Source organism: Carcharodon carcharias (genome assembly GCF_017639515.1).
Source record: "Carcharodon carcharias isolate sCarCar2 chromosome 38 unlocalized genomic scaffold, sCarCar2.pri SUPER_38_unloc_2, whole genome shotgun sequence".
Lineage (NCBI taxonomy): Eukaryota > Metazoa > Chordata > Chondrichthyes > Lamniformes > Lamnidae > Carcharodon > Carcharodon carcharias.
Window position 1 is genome coordinate 1,416,762 of NW_024470786.1, and position 15,776 is coordinate 1,432,537.

At 58.6% G+C, this 15,776-nt stretch overlaps 1 protein-coding gene across 1 annotated transcript in view; it reads left to right on the forward strand.

Moving 5' to 3' along the window:
- Positions 1-14,738, forward strand: part of fus (FUS RNA binding protein) — a 27,234-nt gene extending 12,496 nt beyond the window's left edge. Inside the window, exons 8-14 of the mRNA XM_041182137.1 lie at positions 7,470-7,579; positions 8,522-8,651; positions 9,391-9,510; positions 9,664-9,808; positions 12,343-12,434; positions 13,260-13,419; positions 14,481-14,738. Of these exons, the coding sequence (XP_041038071.1) occupies positions 7,470-7,579; positions 8,522-8,651; positions 9,391-9,510; positions 9,664-9,808; positions 12,343-12,434; positions 13,260-13,419; positions 14,481-14,520 (797 nt within the window). The 3' untranslated portion in view covers positions 14,521-14,738. The remainder of the gene's footprint in view (positions 1-7,469; positions 7,580-8,521; positions 8,652-9,390; positions 9,511-9,663; positions 9,809-12,342; positions 12,435-13,259; positions 13,420-14,480) is intronic.
- Positions 14,739-15,776: the final 1,038 nt, after the last annotated feature.

Here is a 15,776-nt window from a genome sequence, read left to right on the forward strand (position 1 = left end):
GTCTGTGTGTGTGTGTCTCTCTCGCACTGTCTGTGTGTGTGTGTCTCTCTCGCACTGTCTGTGTGTGTGTGTCTCTCTCGCACTGTCTGTGTGTGTGTCTCTCTCGCACTGTCTGTGTGTGTGTGTCTCTCTCGCACTGTCTGTGTGTGTGTGTCTCTCTCGCGCTGTCTGTGTGTGTGTGTCTCTCTCGCGCTGTCTGTGTGTGTGTGTCTCTCTCGCGCTGTCTGTGTGTGTGTGTCTCTCTCGCGCTGTCTGTGTGTGTGTGTCTCTCTCGCGCTGTCTGTGTGTGTGTGTCTCTCTCGCGCTGTCTGTGTGTGTGTGTCTCTCTCGCGCTGTCTGTGTGTGTGTGTCTCTCTCGCGCTGTCTGTGTGTGTGTGTCTCTCTCGCGCTGTCTGTGTGTGTGTGTCTCTCTCGCGCTGTCTGTGTGTGTGTGTCTCTCTCGCGCTGTCTGTGTGTGTGTGTCTCTCTCGCGCTGTCTGTGTGTGTGTGTCTCTCTCGCGCTGTCTGTGTGTGTGTGTCTCTCTCGCGCTGTCTGTGTGTGTGTGTCTCTCTCGCGCTGTCTGTGTGTGTGTGTCTCTCTCGCGCTGTCTGTGTGTGTGTGTCTCTCTCGCGCTGTCTGTGTGTGTGTGTCTCTCTCGCGCTGTCTGTGTGTGTGTGTCTCTCTCGCGCTGTCTGTGTGTGTGTGTCTCTCTCGCGCTGTCTGTGTGTGTGTGTCTCTCTCGCGCTGTCTGTGTGTGTGTGTCTCTCTCGCGCTGTCTGTGTGTGTGTGTCTCTCTCGCGCTGTCTGTGTGTGTGTGTCTCTCTCGCGCTGTCTGTGTGTGTGTGTCTCTCTCGCGCTGTCTGTGTGTGTGTGTCTCTCTCGCGCTGTCTGTGTGTGTGTGTCTCTCTCGCGCTGTCTGTGTGTGTGTGTCTCTCTCGCGCTGTCTGTGTGTGTGTGTCTCTCTCGCGCTGTCTGTGTGTGTGTGTCTCTCTCGCGCTGTCTGTGTGTGTGTGTCTCTCTCGCGCTGTCTGTGTGTGTGTGTCTCTCTCGCGCTGTCTGTGTGTGTGTGTCTCTCTCGCGCTGTCTGTGTGTGTGTGTCTCTCTCGCGCTGTCTGTGTGTGTGTGTCTCTCTCGCGCTGTCTGTGTGTGTGTGTCTCTCTCGCGCTGTCTGTGTGTGTGTGTCTCTCTCGCGCTGTCTGTGTGTGTGTGTCTCTCGCGCTGTCTGTGTGTGTGTGTCTCTCTCGCGCTGTCTGTGTGTGTGTCTCTCTCGCGCTGTCTGTGTGTGTGTCTCTCTCGCGCTGTCTGTGTGTGTGTGTCTCTCGCGCTGTCTGTGTGTGTGTGTCTCTCTCGCGCTGTCTGTGTGTGTGTGTCTCTCTCGCGCTGTCTGTGTGTGTGTGTCTCTCTCGCGCTGTCTGTGTGTGTGTGTCTCTCTCGCGCTGCGTGTGTGTGTGTCTCTCTCGCGCTGCGTGTGTGTGTGTCTCTCTCTCGCGCTGTCTGTGTGTGTGTGTCTCTCGCGCTGCGTGTGTGTGTGTCTCTCTCGCGCTGCGTGTGTGTGTGTCTCTCTCGCGCTGCGTGTGTGTGTGTCTCTCTCGCGCTGCGTGTGTGTGTGTCTCTCTCGCGCTGCGTGTGTGTGTGTCTCTCTCGCGCTGCGTGTGTGTGTGTCTCTCTCGCGCTGCGTGTGTGTGTGTCTCTCTCGCGCTGCGTGTGTGTGTGTCTCTCTCGCGCTGCGTGTGTGTGTGTCTCTCTCGCGCTGCGTGTGTGTGTGTCTCTCTCGCGCTGCGTGTGTGTGTGTCTCTCTCGCGCTGCGTGTGTGTGTGTCTCTCTCGCGCTGCGTGTGTGTGTGTCTCTCTCGCGCTGCGTGTGTGTGTGTCTCTCTCGCGCTGCGTGTGTGTGTGTCTCTCTCGCGCTGCGTGTGTGTGTGTCTCTCTCGCGCTGCGTGTGTGTGTGTCTCTCTCGCGCTGCGTGTGTGTGTGTCTCTCTCGCGCTGCGTGTGTGTGTGTCTCTCTCGCGCTGCGTGTGTGTGTGTCTCTCTCGCGCTGCGTGTGTGTGTGTCTCTCTCGCGCTGCGTGTGTGTGTGTCTCTCTCGCGCTGCGTGTGTGTGTGTCTCTCTCGCGCTGCGTGTGTGTGTGTCTCTCTCGCGCTGCGTGTGTGTGTGTCTCTCTCGCGCTGCGTGTGTGTGTGTCTCTCTCGCGCTGCGTGTGTGTGTGTCTCTCTCGCGCTGCGTGTGTGTGTGTCTCTCTCGCGCTGCGTGTGTGTGTGTCTCTCTCGCGCTGCGTGTGTGTGTGTCTCTCTCGCGCTGCGTGTGTGTGTGTCTCTCTCGCGCTGCGTGTGTGTGTGTCTCTCTCGCGCTGCGTGTGTGTGTGTCTCTCTCGCGCTGCGTGTGTGTGTGTCTCTCTCGCGCTGCGTGTGTGTGTGTCTCTCTCGCGCTGCGTGTGTGTGTGTCTCTCTCGCGCTGCGTGTGTGTGTGTCTCTCTCGCGCTGCGTGTGTGTGTGTCTCTCTCGCGCTGCGTGTGTGTGTGTCTCTCTCGCGCTGCGTGTGTGTGTCTCTCTCGCGCTGCGTGTGTGTGTGTCTCTCTCGCGCTGCGTGTGTGGTGTCTCTCTCGCGCTGCGTGTGTGTGTGTCTCTCTCGCGCTGCGTGTGTGTGTGTCTCTCTCGCGCTGCGTGTGTGTGTCTCTCTCGCGCTGCGTGTGTGTGTGTCTCTCTCGCGCTGCGTGTGTGTGTGTCTCTCTCGCGCTGCGTGTGTGTGTGTCTCTCTCGCGCTGCGTGTGTGTGTCTCTCTCGCGCTGCGTGTGTGTGTCTCTCTCGCGCTGCGTGTGTGTGTCTCTCTCGCGCTGCGTGTGTGTGTCTCTCTCGCGCTGCGTGTGTGTGTCTCTCTCGCGCTGCGTGTGTGTGTCTCTCTCGCGCTGCGTGTGTGTGTCTCTCTCGCGCTGCGTGTGTGTGTCTCTCTCGCGCTGCGTGTGTGTGTCTCTCTCGCGCTGCGTGTGTGTGTCTCTCTCGCGCTGCGTGTGTGTGTCTCTCTCGCGCTGCGTGTGTGTGTCTCTCTCGCGCTGCGTGTGTGTGTCTCTCTCGCGCTGCGTGTGTGTGTCTCTCTCGCGCTGCGTGTGTGTGTCTCTCTCGCGCTGCGTGTGTGTGTCTCTCTCGCGCTGCGTGTGTGTGTCTCTCTCGCGCTGCGTGTGTGTGTCTCTCTCGCGCTGCGTGTGTGTGTCTCTCTCGCGCTGCGTGTGTGTGTCTCTCTCGCGCTGCGTGTGTGTGTCTCTCTCGCGCTGCGTGTGTGTGTCTCTCTCGCGCTGCGTGTGTGTGTCTCTCTCGCGCTGCGTGTGTGTGTCTCTCTCGCGCTGCGTGTGTGTGTCTCTCTCGCGCTGCGTGTGTGTGTCTCTCTCGCGCTGCGTGTGTGTGTCTCTCTCGCGCTGCGTGTGTGTGTCTCTCTCGCGCTGCGTGTGTGTGTCTCTCTCGCGCTGCGTGTGTGTGTCTCTCTCGCGCTGCGTGTGTGTGTCCTCTCTCGCGCTGCGTGTGTGTGTCTCTCTCGCGCTGCGTGTGTGTGTCTCTCTCGCGCTGCGTGTGTGTGTCTCTCTCGCGCTGCGTGTGTGTGTCTCTCTCGCGCTGCGTGTGGGTGTCTCTCTCCGCGCTGCGTGTGTGTCTCTCTCTCGCGCTGCGTGTGTGTGTCTCTCTCGCGCTGCGTGTGTGTGTCTCTCTCGCGCTGCGTGTGTGTGTCTCTCTCTCGCGCTGCGTGTGTGTGTCTCTCTCGCGCTGCGTGTGTGTCTCTCTCTCGCGCTGCGTGTGTGTCTCTCTCTCGCGCTGCGTGTGTGTCTCTCTCTCGCGCTGTCTGCGCGTGTCTCTCTCTCGCGCTGTCTGCGCGTGTCTCTCTCTCGCGCTGTCTGCGCGTGTCTCTCTCTCGCGCTGTCTGCGCGTGTCCTCTCTCTCGCGCTGTCTGCGCGTGTCTCTCTCTCGCGCTGTCTGCGCGTGTCCTCTCTCTCGCGCTGTCTGCGCGTGTCTCTCTCTCGCGCTGCGCGTGTGTCTCTCTCTCGCGCTGTCTGCGCGTGTCTCTCTCTCGCGCTGTCTGCGCGTGTCTCTCTCTCGCGCTGTCTGCGCGTGTCTCTCTCTCGCGCTGTCTGCGCGTGTCTCTCTCTCGCGCTGGTCTGCGCGTGTCTCTCTCTCGCGCTGTCTGCGCGTGTCTCTCTCTCGCGCTGTCTGCGCGTGTCTCTCTCTCGCGCTGTCTGCGCGTGTCTCTCTCTCGCGCTGTCTGCGCGTGTCTCTCTCTCGCGCTGTCTGCGCGTGTCTCTCTCTCGCGCTGTCTGCGCGTGTCTCTCTCTCGCGCTGTCTGCGCGTGTCTCTCTCTCGCGCTGTCTGCGCGTGTCTCTCTCTCGCGCTGTCTGCGCGTGTCTCTCTCGCGCTGTCTGCGCGTGTCTCTCTCTCGCGCTGTCTGCGCGTGTCTCTCTCTCGCGCTGTCTGCGCGTGTCTCTCTCTCGCGCTGTCTGCGCGTGTCTCTCTCTCGCGCTGTCTGCGCGTGTCTCTCTCTCGCGCTGTCTGCGCGTGTCTCTCTCTCGCGCTGTCTGCGCGTGTCTCTCTCTCGCGCTGTCTGCGCGTGTCTCTCTCTCGCGCTGTCTGCGCGTGTCTCTCTCTCGCGCTGTCTGCGCGTGTCTCTCTCTCGCGCTGTCCTGCGCGTGTCTCTCTCTCGCGCTGTCCTGCGCGTGTCTCTCTCTCGCGCTGTCTGCGCGTGTCTCTCTCTCTCGCGCTGTCTGCGCGTGTCTCTCTCTCGCGCTGTCTGCGCGTGTCTCTCTCTCGCGCTGTCTGCGCGTGTCTCTCTCTCGCGCTGTCTGCGCGTGTCTCTCTCTCGCGCTGTCTGCGCGTGTCTCTCTCTCGCGCTGTCTGCGCGTGTCTCTCTCTCGCGCTGTCTGCGCGTGTCTCTCTCTCGCGCTGTCTGCGCGTGTCTCTCTCTCGCGCTGTCTGCGCGTGTCTCTCTCTCGCGCTGTCTGCGCGTGTCTCTCTCTCGCGCTGTCTGCGCGTGTCTCTCTCTCGCGCTGTCTGCGCGTGTCTCTCTCTCGCGCTGTCTGCGCGTGTCTCTCTCTCGCGCTGTCTGCGCGTGTCTCTCTCTCGCGCTGTCTGCGCGTGTCTCTCTCTCGCGCTGTCTGCGCGTGTGTCTCTCTCTCGCGCTGTCTGCGCGTGTGTCTCTCTCGCGCTGTCTGCGCGTGTGTCTCTCTCGCGCTGTCTGCGCGTGTGTCTCTCTCGCGCTGTCTGCGCGTGTCTCTCTCTCGCGCTGTCTGCGCGTGTCTCTCTCTCGCGCTGTCTGCGCGTGTCTCTCTCTCGCGCTGTCTGCGCGTGTCTCTCTCTCGCGCTGTCTGCGCGTGTCTCTCTCTCGCGCTGTCTGCGCGTGTCTCTCTCTCGCGCTGTCTGCGCGTGTCTCTCTCTCGCGCTGTCTGCGCGTGTCTCTCTCTCGCGCTGTCTGCGCGTGTCTCTCTCTCGCGCTGTCTGCGCGTGTCTCTCTCTCGCGCTGTCTGCGCGTGTCTCTCTCTCGCGCTGTCTGCGCGTGTCTCTCTCTCGCGCTGTCTGCGCGTGTCTCTCTCTCGCGCTGTCTGCGCGTGTCTCTCTCTCGCGCTGTCTGCGCGTGTCTCTCTCTCGCGCTGTCTGCGCGTGTCTCTCTCTCGCGCTGTCTGCGCGTGTCTCTCTCGCGCTGTCTGCGCGTGTCTCTCTCTCGCGCTGTCTGCGCGTGTCTCTCTCTCGCGCTGTCTGCGCGTGTGTCTCTCTCGCGCTGTCTGCGCGTGTCTCTCTCGCGCTGTCTGCGCGTGTCTCTCTCGCGCTGTCTGCGCGTGTCTCTCTCGCGCTGTCTGCGCGTGTCTCTCTCGCGCTGTCTGCGCGTGTCTCTCTCGCGCTGTCTGCGCGTGTCCTCTCTCGCGCTGTCTGGCGTGTCTCTCTCGCGCTGTCTGCGCGTTGTCTCTCTCCGCGCTGTCTGCGCGTGTGTCTCTCTCTCGCGCTGTCTGCGCGTGTGTCTCTCTCGCGCTGTCTGCGCGTGTGTCTCTCTCGCGCTGTCTGCGCGTGTGTCTCTCTCGCGCTGTCTGCGCGTGTGTCTCTCTCGCGCTGTCTGCGCGTGTCTCTCTCGCGCTGTCTGCGCGGTGTCTCTCTCGCGCTTGTCTGCGCGTGTCTCTCTCGCGCTGTCTGCGCGTTGTCTCTCTCGCGCTGTCTGCGCGTGTCTCTCTCGCGCTGTCTGCGCGTTGTCTCTCTCGCGCTGTCTGCGCGTGTCTCTCTCGCGCTGTCTGCGCGTGTCTCTCTCGCGCTGTCTGCGGCGTGTCTCTCTCGCGCTTTCTGCGCGTGTCTCTCTCGCGCTGTCTGCGCGTGTCTCTCTCGCGCTGTCTGCGCGTGTCTCTCTCGCGCTGTCCTGCGCGTGTCTCCTCTCGCGCTGTCTGCGCGTGTCTCTCTCGCGCTGTCTGCGCGTGTCTCTCTCGCGCTGTCTGCGCGTTTGTCTCTCTCGCGCTGTCTGCGCGTGTCTCTCTCGCGCTGTCTGCGCGTGTCTCTCTCGCGCTGTCTGCGCGTGTCTCTCTCGCGCTGTCTGCGCGTGTCTCTCTCGCGCTGTCTGCGCGTGTCCTCTCTCGCGCTGTCTGCGCGTGTCCTCTCCTCGCGCTGTCTGCGCGTGTCTCTCTCGCGCTGTCTGCGCGTGTCTCTCTCGCGCTGTCTGCGCGTGTCTCTCTCGCGCTGTCTGCGCGTGTCTCTCTCGCGCTGTCTGCGCGTGTCTCTCTCGCGCTGTCTGCGCGTGTCTCTCTCGCGCTGTCTGCGCGTGTCTCTCTCGCGCTGTCTGCGCGTGTCTCTCTCGCGCTGTCTGCGCGTGTCTCTCTCGCGCCTCTCGCGCTGTCTGCGCGTGTCTCTCTCGCGCTGTCTGCGCGTGTCTCTCTCGCGCTGTCTGCGCGTGTCTCTCTCGCGCCTCTCGCGCTGTCTGCGCGTGTCTCTCTCGCGCTGTCTGCGCGGTGTCTCTCTCGCGCCCTGTCAGCGCAGTGTCTCTCCGCGCCTGTCTGCGCGTGTTCTCTCTCGCGCCTCTCGCGCTGTCTGCGCGTGTGTGCGCGTGTGTGCGCGTGTCTCTCTCGCGCCTCTCGCGCTGTCTGCGCGTGTGTGCGCGTGTCTCTCTCGCGCCTCTCGCGCTGTCTGCGCGTGTGTGCGCGTGTGTGCGCGTGTCTCTCTCGCGCCTCTCGCGCTGTCTGCGCGTGTGTGCGCGTGTGTGCGCGTGTCTCTCTCGCGCCTCTCGCGCTGTCTGCGCGTGTGTGCGCGTGTCTCTCGCGCTGTGTGCGCGTGTCTCTCGCGCTGTGTGCGCGTGTCTCTCGCGCTGTGTGCGCGTGTCTCTCGCGCTGTCTGCGCGTGTGTGCGCGTGTCTCTCGCGCTGTGTGCGCGTGTCTCTCGCGCTGTCTGCGCGTGTGTGCGCGTGTCTCTCACTCCCACTATCTCTCCCTTACCCTGCCCCAACGAGTTTTATGCCACTGTCTAATTTAACCGTGCTATCTGCTCATAGGATCTGATCAGGATAACTCTGACAACAACACCATCTTTGTCCAGGGGCTGGGCGATAGCGTGACCGTCGAGTCAGTGGCAGATTTCTTCAAGCAGATCGGTGTGATCAAGGTAAGCCCATTGTTTTGCCCTCTTTCGATTCCCCTGCCCCCCTCCCCCAGGCAGGCCTCGGGTGTCTGCTTCCCCCTTGCTCTTCGTGAGTACTAGGTCCTCGTGCCAGGATGGTGTACCCATCCTGGGCATGTGGCTCGCTGCCCAGCGGCGTTTAGAGGTCAGTGCTTGCATACACGGTGGCTCCTGCTCTTCCGGGTGGATGGGAGGCTGTTGGGGCTCCACTCAGACACCCAGGAAACCACGGGTTCCTGGGTCGGGCGGAGCAACGTGGACGCATTTGCCCCTTTTCAACGCCTCGATTTTAATCTTCCCTTTTCACCTGCTCTGCTCCGAGGAGAACAATCCCAGCTCCCCCAGCCTCCACACGCCGTTGGTACTGTTCTAGTAAACCTACAGGGAGTATTGGGGGAGTGGGGGGCGCGCGAGAGTAGAGAATGTTAATGCTCGAGTGGGGCTCCAGTGGGAGATATTCTGTGAATAAACCTGATTGAGATGATAGAGATCCTGAAATTGTTGAACTCCGTGCTCAGACCTGAAGGTCGCAAATCGACTAATCGGGGAATGAGGTGCTGTTCCTCAAAGCTTGCATTGGGTTTCACTGGAACAGTGTGTGGGCCAAGGGCAGAGAGGTCAGTGTGAGAGTGAGGTGAACTGAAATGGTAAGCTATGGGAAAGGTGAGGGGGGGAGTCCTGCGGACTGAGCCGATGTTGCGCCGAGTGGTCACCCATTCTGTGTTTGCCCTCCCCAGTGCAGAGGGGATTACGCTGAGCAGCGGGTACGGCTGACTAGATTGGAAGATGTGCACATAATTAAAACAGTGGGAGGGATACTGCGGGGCTCCTCCCAACCCCCCCCCCCCCCCCCCCCCCCCCCCCGCGCGCGATGAGTGCCTTACAGGAACCTGACCTCTTCTCGAACCCCTTTCACCACTCTCTCAGGTCAACAAGAGGACGGGCCAGCCAATGATCAACCTGTACACGGACCGTGAGACCGGCAAGCTGAAGGGGGAGGCGACAGTTTCCTTTGATGACCCTCCTTCCGCCAAGGCAGCCATCGACTGGTTCGACGGTGAGTGGCCGAGCGAAGCCGCTTCGTTTGGGTGTCGGGGGATAGGGTGTGAGCTCTGAGCTGAGGCCAGCGGCCCCAGCCGGTATCTTATGGAATGGAATGGCAGGGCACGGCACAAGGGGTCGAATGGCCTGCTCCGATTTCTCGTAGTCCTGTCAGCCCTGCCTAGGGAGGGACTATAGACGTTTTAGCCCCACACTCCGGGAGCGGACCACCGAACTTGACCCTGTGTGTTCCAGTGCTTGGCAAAGCGCTGGACTGGAGAGTGATCGGCTCGAAGCGTGATTCGCACATCCTCAGTCACTTTCTAGCTTAACACTATTTTTTGACTCTGAACATGGGTTAGGAATTGCTTCCTTCCCCCTTTGTTAATAGTATGTTAGCTATGTCGCTAAGTTGAATCAGTGAGGGGTATTGTTAGTTAAGTACCTAGAGCACTTATGAAGAGAAACTGCCAGGACCCGGGGAAACCTTGAGCACTTGCAAAGAGAGACTGCTGGGACGTGGGTAATAGGTAAGCAGGAAACGTGTGTGTGTGTGTGAGAGGAACCCCATTATCAAGAAGAGTATTCGTGCCTAGTTTTATGCTTTGCTAACTGGCTCTGGGTTGAATGGACACCCCCTCCCACAGTGAGCTACCACCTTGCTCTGACCCTCCCCTCCCCCACCCCACCCCAGCACCCGCGACCTCAAATTTCAACTGTGTCCAATTTTTCTTTCCTCTTTTTGCCTTTTGCAGGGAAGGAATTTAACGGTAATATGATCAAGGTGTCCTTTGCCACGCGGCGGACGGAGTTCAGTCGGGGCGGCATGAGAGGGGGTGGAGGAGGAGGAAGAGGTGGCGGAGGCGGCCGAGGTGGTCAGTACTCATTTTGAATTTCACCGATTACCATTTTTTAAATACATATATATGTCTGAAAGTGCGAGTCGCAGCCCTTTTCTCTAACCCCGCTCAGGCTTGAGACTCTTCAAAACTTTACCGACCGTTTTCTTTGTCTTTTGCATTGCGCAGCACCAATGGGTCGTGGAGGATATGGTGGTGGTGGAGGTGGAGGTCCTCGTGGTGGGTTCTCCAGTGGTGGCGGAGGAGGAGGAGGAGGCGGCGGTGGTTCGGGTGGCGGTCAGCAGCGAGCCGGGGACTGGAAGTGCACCAATCCGTGAGTAGGGGGCGGCACCAATGTGGGTGGGTGGCCCTGAGGCTCGACACCCAAATGCCCAGGCTGAAACACCGCCCCCCCCCCCCCCCCCCCCCCCCCCCCACATCACGATTGTTCGGTGTCTGGGCCGGCGGTGGGGAGGGAACAGAATTGTCGGGAGCAGGGCCGTTCGGCCCGTCGTGTCTGTACTGGATCCACGCATGCAATTCACTTAGTGCCACTGGTCTGCCTTTCGTCCCGTTAAAACCCTGCTCGGTCTCCCTCGCTCGATAATCTCGTTCCCTCTCGAATGCCTCGATTTGACCCTCCCTCCCCAAGACCCTCAGGCAGCGTGTTCCAGACCCGAACCCCTCGCTGCGTCATGTCTCCGTCGTTCCTTTTGGGTAAAAGTCCCTCTTGTTCGCGATCCTTCCCTCAATGGGGGCAGTTTCTCCCCATCCACTCTGTCCCAGACCCCCTCACGATTTTGAACACCTCGATCAAATCTCCTCTTGACCTTCTCCTAGGAGAACAGTCCCAACTTCCCCAATCTAGCCACGGGACTGAAGTTCCTGGTTCCTGGAATCATTCTCGTGAATCTTTCCCACTCCCTCCCCCTCTCTCTCTGTCTCTCTTTCCCTTTCTCTGTCTCTGTCTCTCTCCCGCCTCGCTCTCGCTGTCTCGCTCTGTCTCTCTGTCTCTCTCTCTCTGTCTCTCTCTCTCTGTCTCTCTCTCTCTGTCTCTCTCTCTCTGTCTCTCTCTCTCTGTCTCTCTCTCTCTGTCTCTCTCTCTCTGTCTGTGTCTCTGTCTGTGTCTCTGTCTGTGTCTCTGTCTGTGTCTCTGTCTGTGTCTCTGTCTGTGTCTCTCTGTCTGTGTCTCTCTGTCTGTGTCTCTCTGTCTGTGTCTCTCTGTCTGTGTCTCTCTGTCTGTGTCTCTCTCTGTCTGTGTCTCTCTCTGTCTGTGTCTCTCTCTGTCTGTGTCTCTCTCTGTCTGTGTCTCTCTCTGTCTGTGTCTCTCTCTGTCTGTGTCTCTCTCTGTCTGTGTCTCTCTCTGTCTGTGTCTCTCTCTGTCTGTGTCTCTCTCTGTCTGTGTCTCTCTCTGTCTGTGTCTCTCTCTGTCTGTGTCTCTCTCTGTCTGTGTCTCTCTCTGTCTGTGTCTCTCTCTGTCTGTGTCTCTCTCTGTCTGTGTCTCTCTCTGTCTGTGTCTCTCTCTGTCTGTGTCTCTCTCTGTCTGTGTCTCTCTCTGTCTGTGTCTCTCTCTGTCTGTGTCTCTCTCTGTCTGTGTCTCTCTCTGTCTGTGTCTCTCTCTGTCTGTGTCTCTCTCTGTCTGTGTCTCTCTCTGTCTGTGTCTCTCTCTGTCTGTGTCTCTCTCTGTCTGTGTCTCTCTCTGTCTGTGTCTCTCTCTGTCTGTGTCTCTCTCTGTCTGTGTCTCTCTCTGTCTGTGTCTCTCTCTGTCTGTGTCTCTCTCTGTCTGTGTCTCTCTCTGTCTGTGTCTCTCTCTGTCTGTGTCTCTCTCTGTCTGTGTCTCTCTCTGTCTGTGTCTCTCTCTGTCTGTGTCTCTCTCTGTCTGTGTCTCTCTCTGTCTGTGTCTCTCTCTGTCTGTGTCTCTCTCTGTCTGTGTCTCTCTCTGTCTGTGTCTCTCTCTGTCTGTGTCTCTCTCTGTCTGTGTCTCTCTCTGTCTGTGTCTCTCTCTGTCTGTGTCTCTCTCTGTCTGTGTCTCTCTCTGTCTGTGTCTCTCTCTGTCTGTGTCTCTCTCTGTCTGTGTCTCTCTCTGTCTGTGTCTCTCTCTGTCTGTGTCTCTCTCTGTCTGTGTCTCTCTCTGTCTGTGTCTCTCTCTGTCTGTGTCTCTCTCTGTCTCTGTCTCTGTCTGTGTCTCTGTCTCTGTCTGTGTCTCTGTCTCTGTCTGTGTCTCTGTCTCTGTCTGTGTCTCTGTCTCTGTCTGTGTCTCTGTCTCTGTCTCTGTCTGTGTCTCTGTCTCTGTCTGTGTCTCTGTCTCTGTCTGTGTCTCTGTCTCTGTCTGTGTCTCTGTCTCTGTCTGTGTCTCTGTCTCTGTCTGTGTCTCTCCTTCCCTCCCCCCTTTCTCCTCAACCCCCCACCAGCCGCAGCCACCACTAGCCCCACAGCTTGGGCATTGACTCCTCCCATTAATGGGGGGGGGGGGTGGGGTGGGGGACGTTAACGGTGTAGCGTGGAGAGGGGCAAATGCTGTCAGAGCAGAGCCAGGCTCCAGCCCTCCAGGTGAGAGTGTTTCCTTACGGAGTCTGTCTCTGTAGCTGCTCCTCTGTCACGTCTTCCTGCAGGCCAGCCGGTGGTTTGCTCGCAGGGCAAGTGCTGCATCTCCGCTTGACGGAGAAGAGAGGTCTTAGACCCTCAAGGTGACGGGCTGGCGATGGCCTGCGTTCACTTGGCTGTGCCACGTGCTCATGTTGTTGCGGGGGAGGGAGGAGACTGCAGAGGGTGGGAAGTGGTGGGGGAGGGACGCGGATTGTTGGCGCCGCGCAGGCCTCTGGACGCTTCTCTAAGCCGGTGTCCCGTCTTTTGTTTCCTGGCGGGCAGGACGTGCGGCAATATCAATTTCTCCTGGAGGAACGAGTGTAACCAGTGCAAGTCCGCAAAGCCCGAAGGAGCTGGAGGCCCCCCACCAATGGGTATGGCAAGAGTTCATTTCTGCCCCGTCGGGTGCTTTTTCGCTTTGTTTTGTCTTCACGCGCACACGAAACAACATGGTGGTTTGGTAGAAGGAGTTCCGCACAATCCCATCACGTCCAGAAGCCTGATCCGGATGTTTTTCTGTGCTTCGTTTTCATATCGTTTCCCGCCCACGCTCGGCGGAAAGGTCTCGTCCGTGCTCCTGATGGGCGGAATGCCAAGTGCATCGAGCTCTGGACTCTTCGTTTTGTTATCCTGCCCTAATCCAGAATGGTGGTGAAGAACATAGGGGAGCTTTACTCTGTATCTAACCCCGTGCTGTACCTGTCCTGGGAGTGTTTGATGGGGACAGTGTAGAGGGAGATTTACTCTGTATCTAACCCCGTGCTGTACCTGTCCTGGGAGTGTTTGATGGGGACAGTGTAGAGGAAGCTTTACTCTGTATCTAACCCCGTGCTGTACCTGTCCTGGGAGTGTTTGATGGGGAAAGTGAAGAGGGAGCTTTACTCTGTATCTAACCCCCGTGCTGTACCTGTCCTGGGAGTGTTTGATGGGGACAGTGTAGAGGGAGATTTACTCTGTATCTAACCCCGTGCTGTACCTGTCCTGGGAGTGTTTGATGGGGACAGTGTAGAGGGAGATTTACTCTGTATCTAACCCCGTGCTGTACCTGTCCTGGGAGTGTTTGATGGGGACGGTGTAGAGGGAGCTTTACTCTGCATCATTCGAGGTCTAGCTTCCCGTGTCTCCTTGCTTAATTCCTCCACCTCAGCTCCAGCCCCCAAAAGAGTAGTTATATTGGATCATGTGTTTGGCATTCACAGGTGGATTTGGAGGCGACCGTGGTGGTGGTGGTGAGCGTGGAAGCCGTGGTGGATTTGACCGCGGTGGATTCCGGGGCCGCGGTGGGGACCGAGGCGGTTTCCGTGGCCGAGGTGGAGACCGAGGTGGTTATGGCATGGGGGCTGGTAAAATGGACTCCAGGTAAGCAGTGGTGCTGGGGCCTGTTCGTGGCGAGTGGCGTTGTACCCCCCACGCCCCTGCACCCACCCTGGGGCTCAAACATGTTAAACGCATCCACGCACCTCTGGACTCGACTATTCCAACACTATTTGTTTCGTCTCCCACATTCTGCCCTCGGTAAACCTCAGCTCGTCCAAAGCCCCTGTCCACATGTTGACACTCAATCCCATTCAGCTGTAGTTCTTCTCCCCCACCCCACCCCCTCCGTGTTCACTGACCTACCCTGGCTCCTGGTCAGGGGCCAGTCTGGCAATGGCTTCATTTTAAAATGCTCATCCTTGTTTCCAAATCCCTCAACTGCCTCATCCCTCACTATCTCCTCCAGCCCCTACACCCCTCCCTATCTCTGTAACCGCCTCCAGCCCCTACACCCCTCCCTATCTCTGTAACCTCCTCCAGCCCCTACACCCCTCCCTATCTCTGTAACCTCCTCCAGCTCCTACACCCCTCCCTATCTCTGTAACCTCCTCCAGCTCCTACACCCCTCCCTATCTCTGTAACCTTCTCCAGCCCGTACACTCCTCCCTATCTCTGTAACCTCCTCCTCCAGCCCCTACACCCCTCCCTATCTCTGTAACCTCCTCCTCCAGTCCCTACACCCCTCCCTATCTCTGTAACCTCCTCCTCCAGTCCCTACACCCCTCCCTATCTCTGTAACCTAATCCAGCCCCTACACCCCTCCCTATCTCTGTAACCTAATCCAGCCCCTACACCCCTCCAGGATCTCTGCGCTCCACCCACCAATTCCGCACCCCCCCAGCCCCACTCAACGATTCCCGTTGCTGCACCTGCAGGGGGTGGGGGGGCCCTAAACTCTGGGATTCCCTTCCTCGACCTCCCCGCCCCTCGGCTTTGCTTTCCTCTCTTAAGACACCCCTCGAAGCTGACCTCTCTCAGGCTAAATCCGTTGCCTCCGTGATCGTAAAGAACTATTGAACACTCTGGCTATCAAGAGCCGCATTTCATTCTTCAGTGTTGGCTGCCAGATTGTAATAGTTGTTCTGTCTTGTCTTCTTTTGAAGGAGTGACCACAGGCAGGATCGGCGAGAGCGGCCCTATTAGATCGTGTACATATTCATTGGGACCATGGGATTTCTACCTTCCGTTTTTTAATTTGATAATACCGTTCCTGTGTCGGTATGTGCTGTGAACTGTCTAATAACCATTGCATTGTGTGAGAGGAGCCGGGTTTTTTTTTTTTTGTTTATTTTTTTGTATCGGTTGGATTTTACCTGTATTTTCGCAAAAGTTGACATTAAAGCTTCCAAATGTTTTAACAATCCTGGTGGACTGGTCCTCGTTCCGAGAGGGGTGCGGGGGGGGGGGGGGGGCGGCGCCTCCTGGTGGCCTCGATTTGGAAGGCTGCCAGCAGCCAAGCCAAAGGAGCGGACCTTTAGTCTCCCGACCCGTTCTCAAAAGCTGCGCATCCTGTCGAGGAAAGGTACCGATGTCTTTCGCCTCGTAACACGCGAGCACAAGATTATCCATCAAGTGAGTTAGGCAGCCCCCCCAGTCCAAAGCCCAGGAGCTGGTGGGGGGGTGGAGAGAGAATGTGCTGACAGTTTCTGCCCCTACCACCCTCGCAGGCTGTGAGGTCCAGGTCACTCGACAGAAACGTTTCCCTCGCCTCCAACTCTACCAATATTACCCTCACCCCGGAGACCGATCACCTTGGAGATATTTATTTTCTACACTGCCATAGGGGACGGTGCAGAAAGAGGCCCTTCAGCCCGTTGTGCCTGCACTGGCCCCAAAATAAAGAGGCAAAAGGAAACCAGCCGCTCGTTTTTAACCCCACGTTCCAGCCCCAAGTCCGTGGCTTGCTGGGCCGTTCCTGAGGGGCAGTTACAGAGGCTCGGGGCCACATCACTGTGGCTCACGTGTAGGCCGGAGGAGGTAAAGACAGCAGATTTCCCCCCCCCCCCACCAAGGCTACAACTGAAGCAGGTGGGTTTCTACAACAACCGCTGATGTGTTTCACGGCCCCCCCTCCCCCACCGACTGAGATTAGCTTCCAGCTTTTGTTCGTTGTTTAATTCTGAATATTTAGATTCAGCAATTGAACCTTCTCAATTCCAACTGCCGTGGTGGGATTTGAGCCCACGTCCCCAGAGCTATCGCCTGGGCCTCCGGGTTACTTGTCCAGTGAAATTAGCTCGGGGGTGGGGTACCGTCCATCCCCCTCCCTCTGCCCACCGTCCCCAGACATTGCAGCAATCCCAGGTCCTGGAGTTGAAACCCCCAAACATACCCAACTGATGGACAAGATTTCACTTGCAATTTCTCCAAATCGACAGAACTTGAGTGAATATGAACAG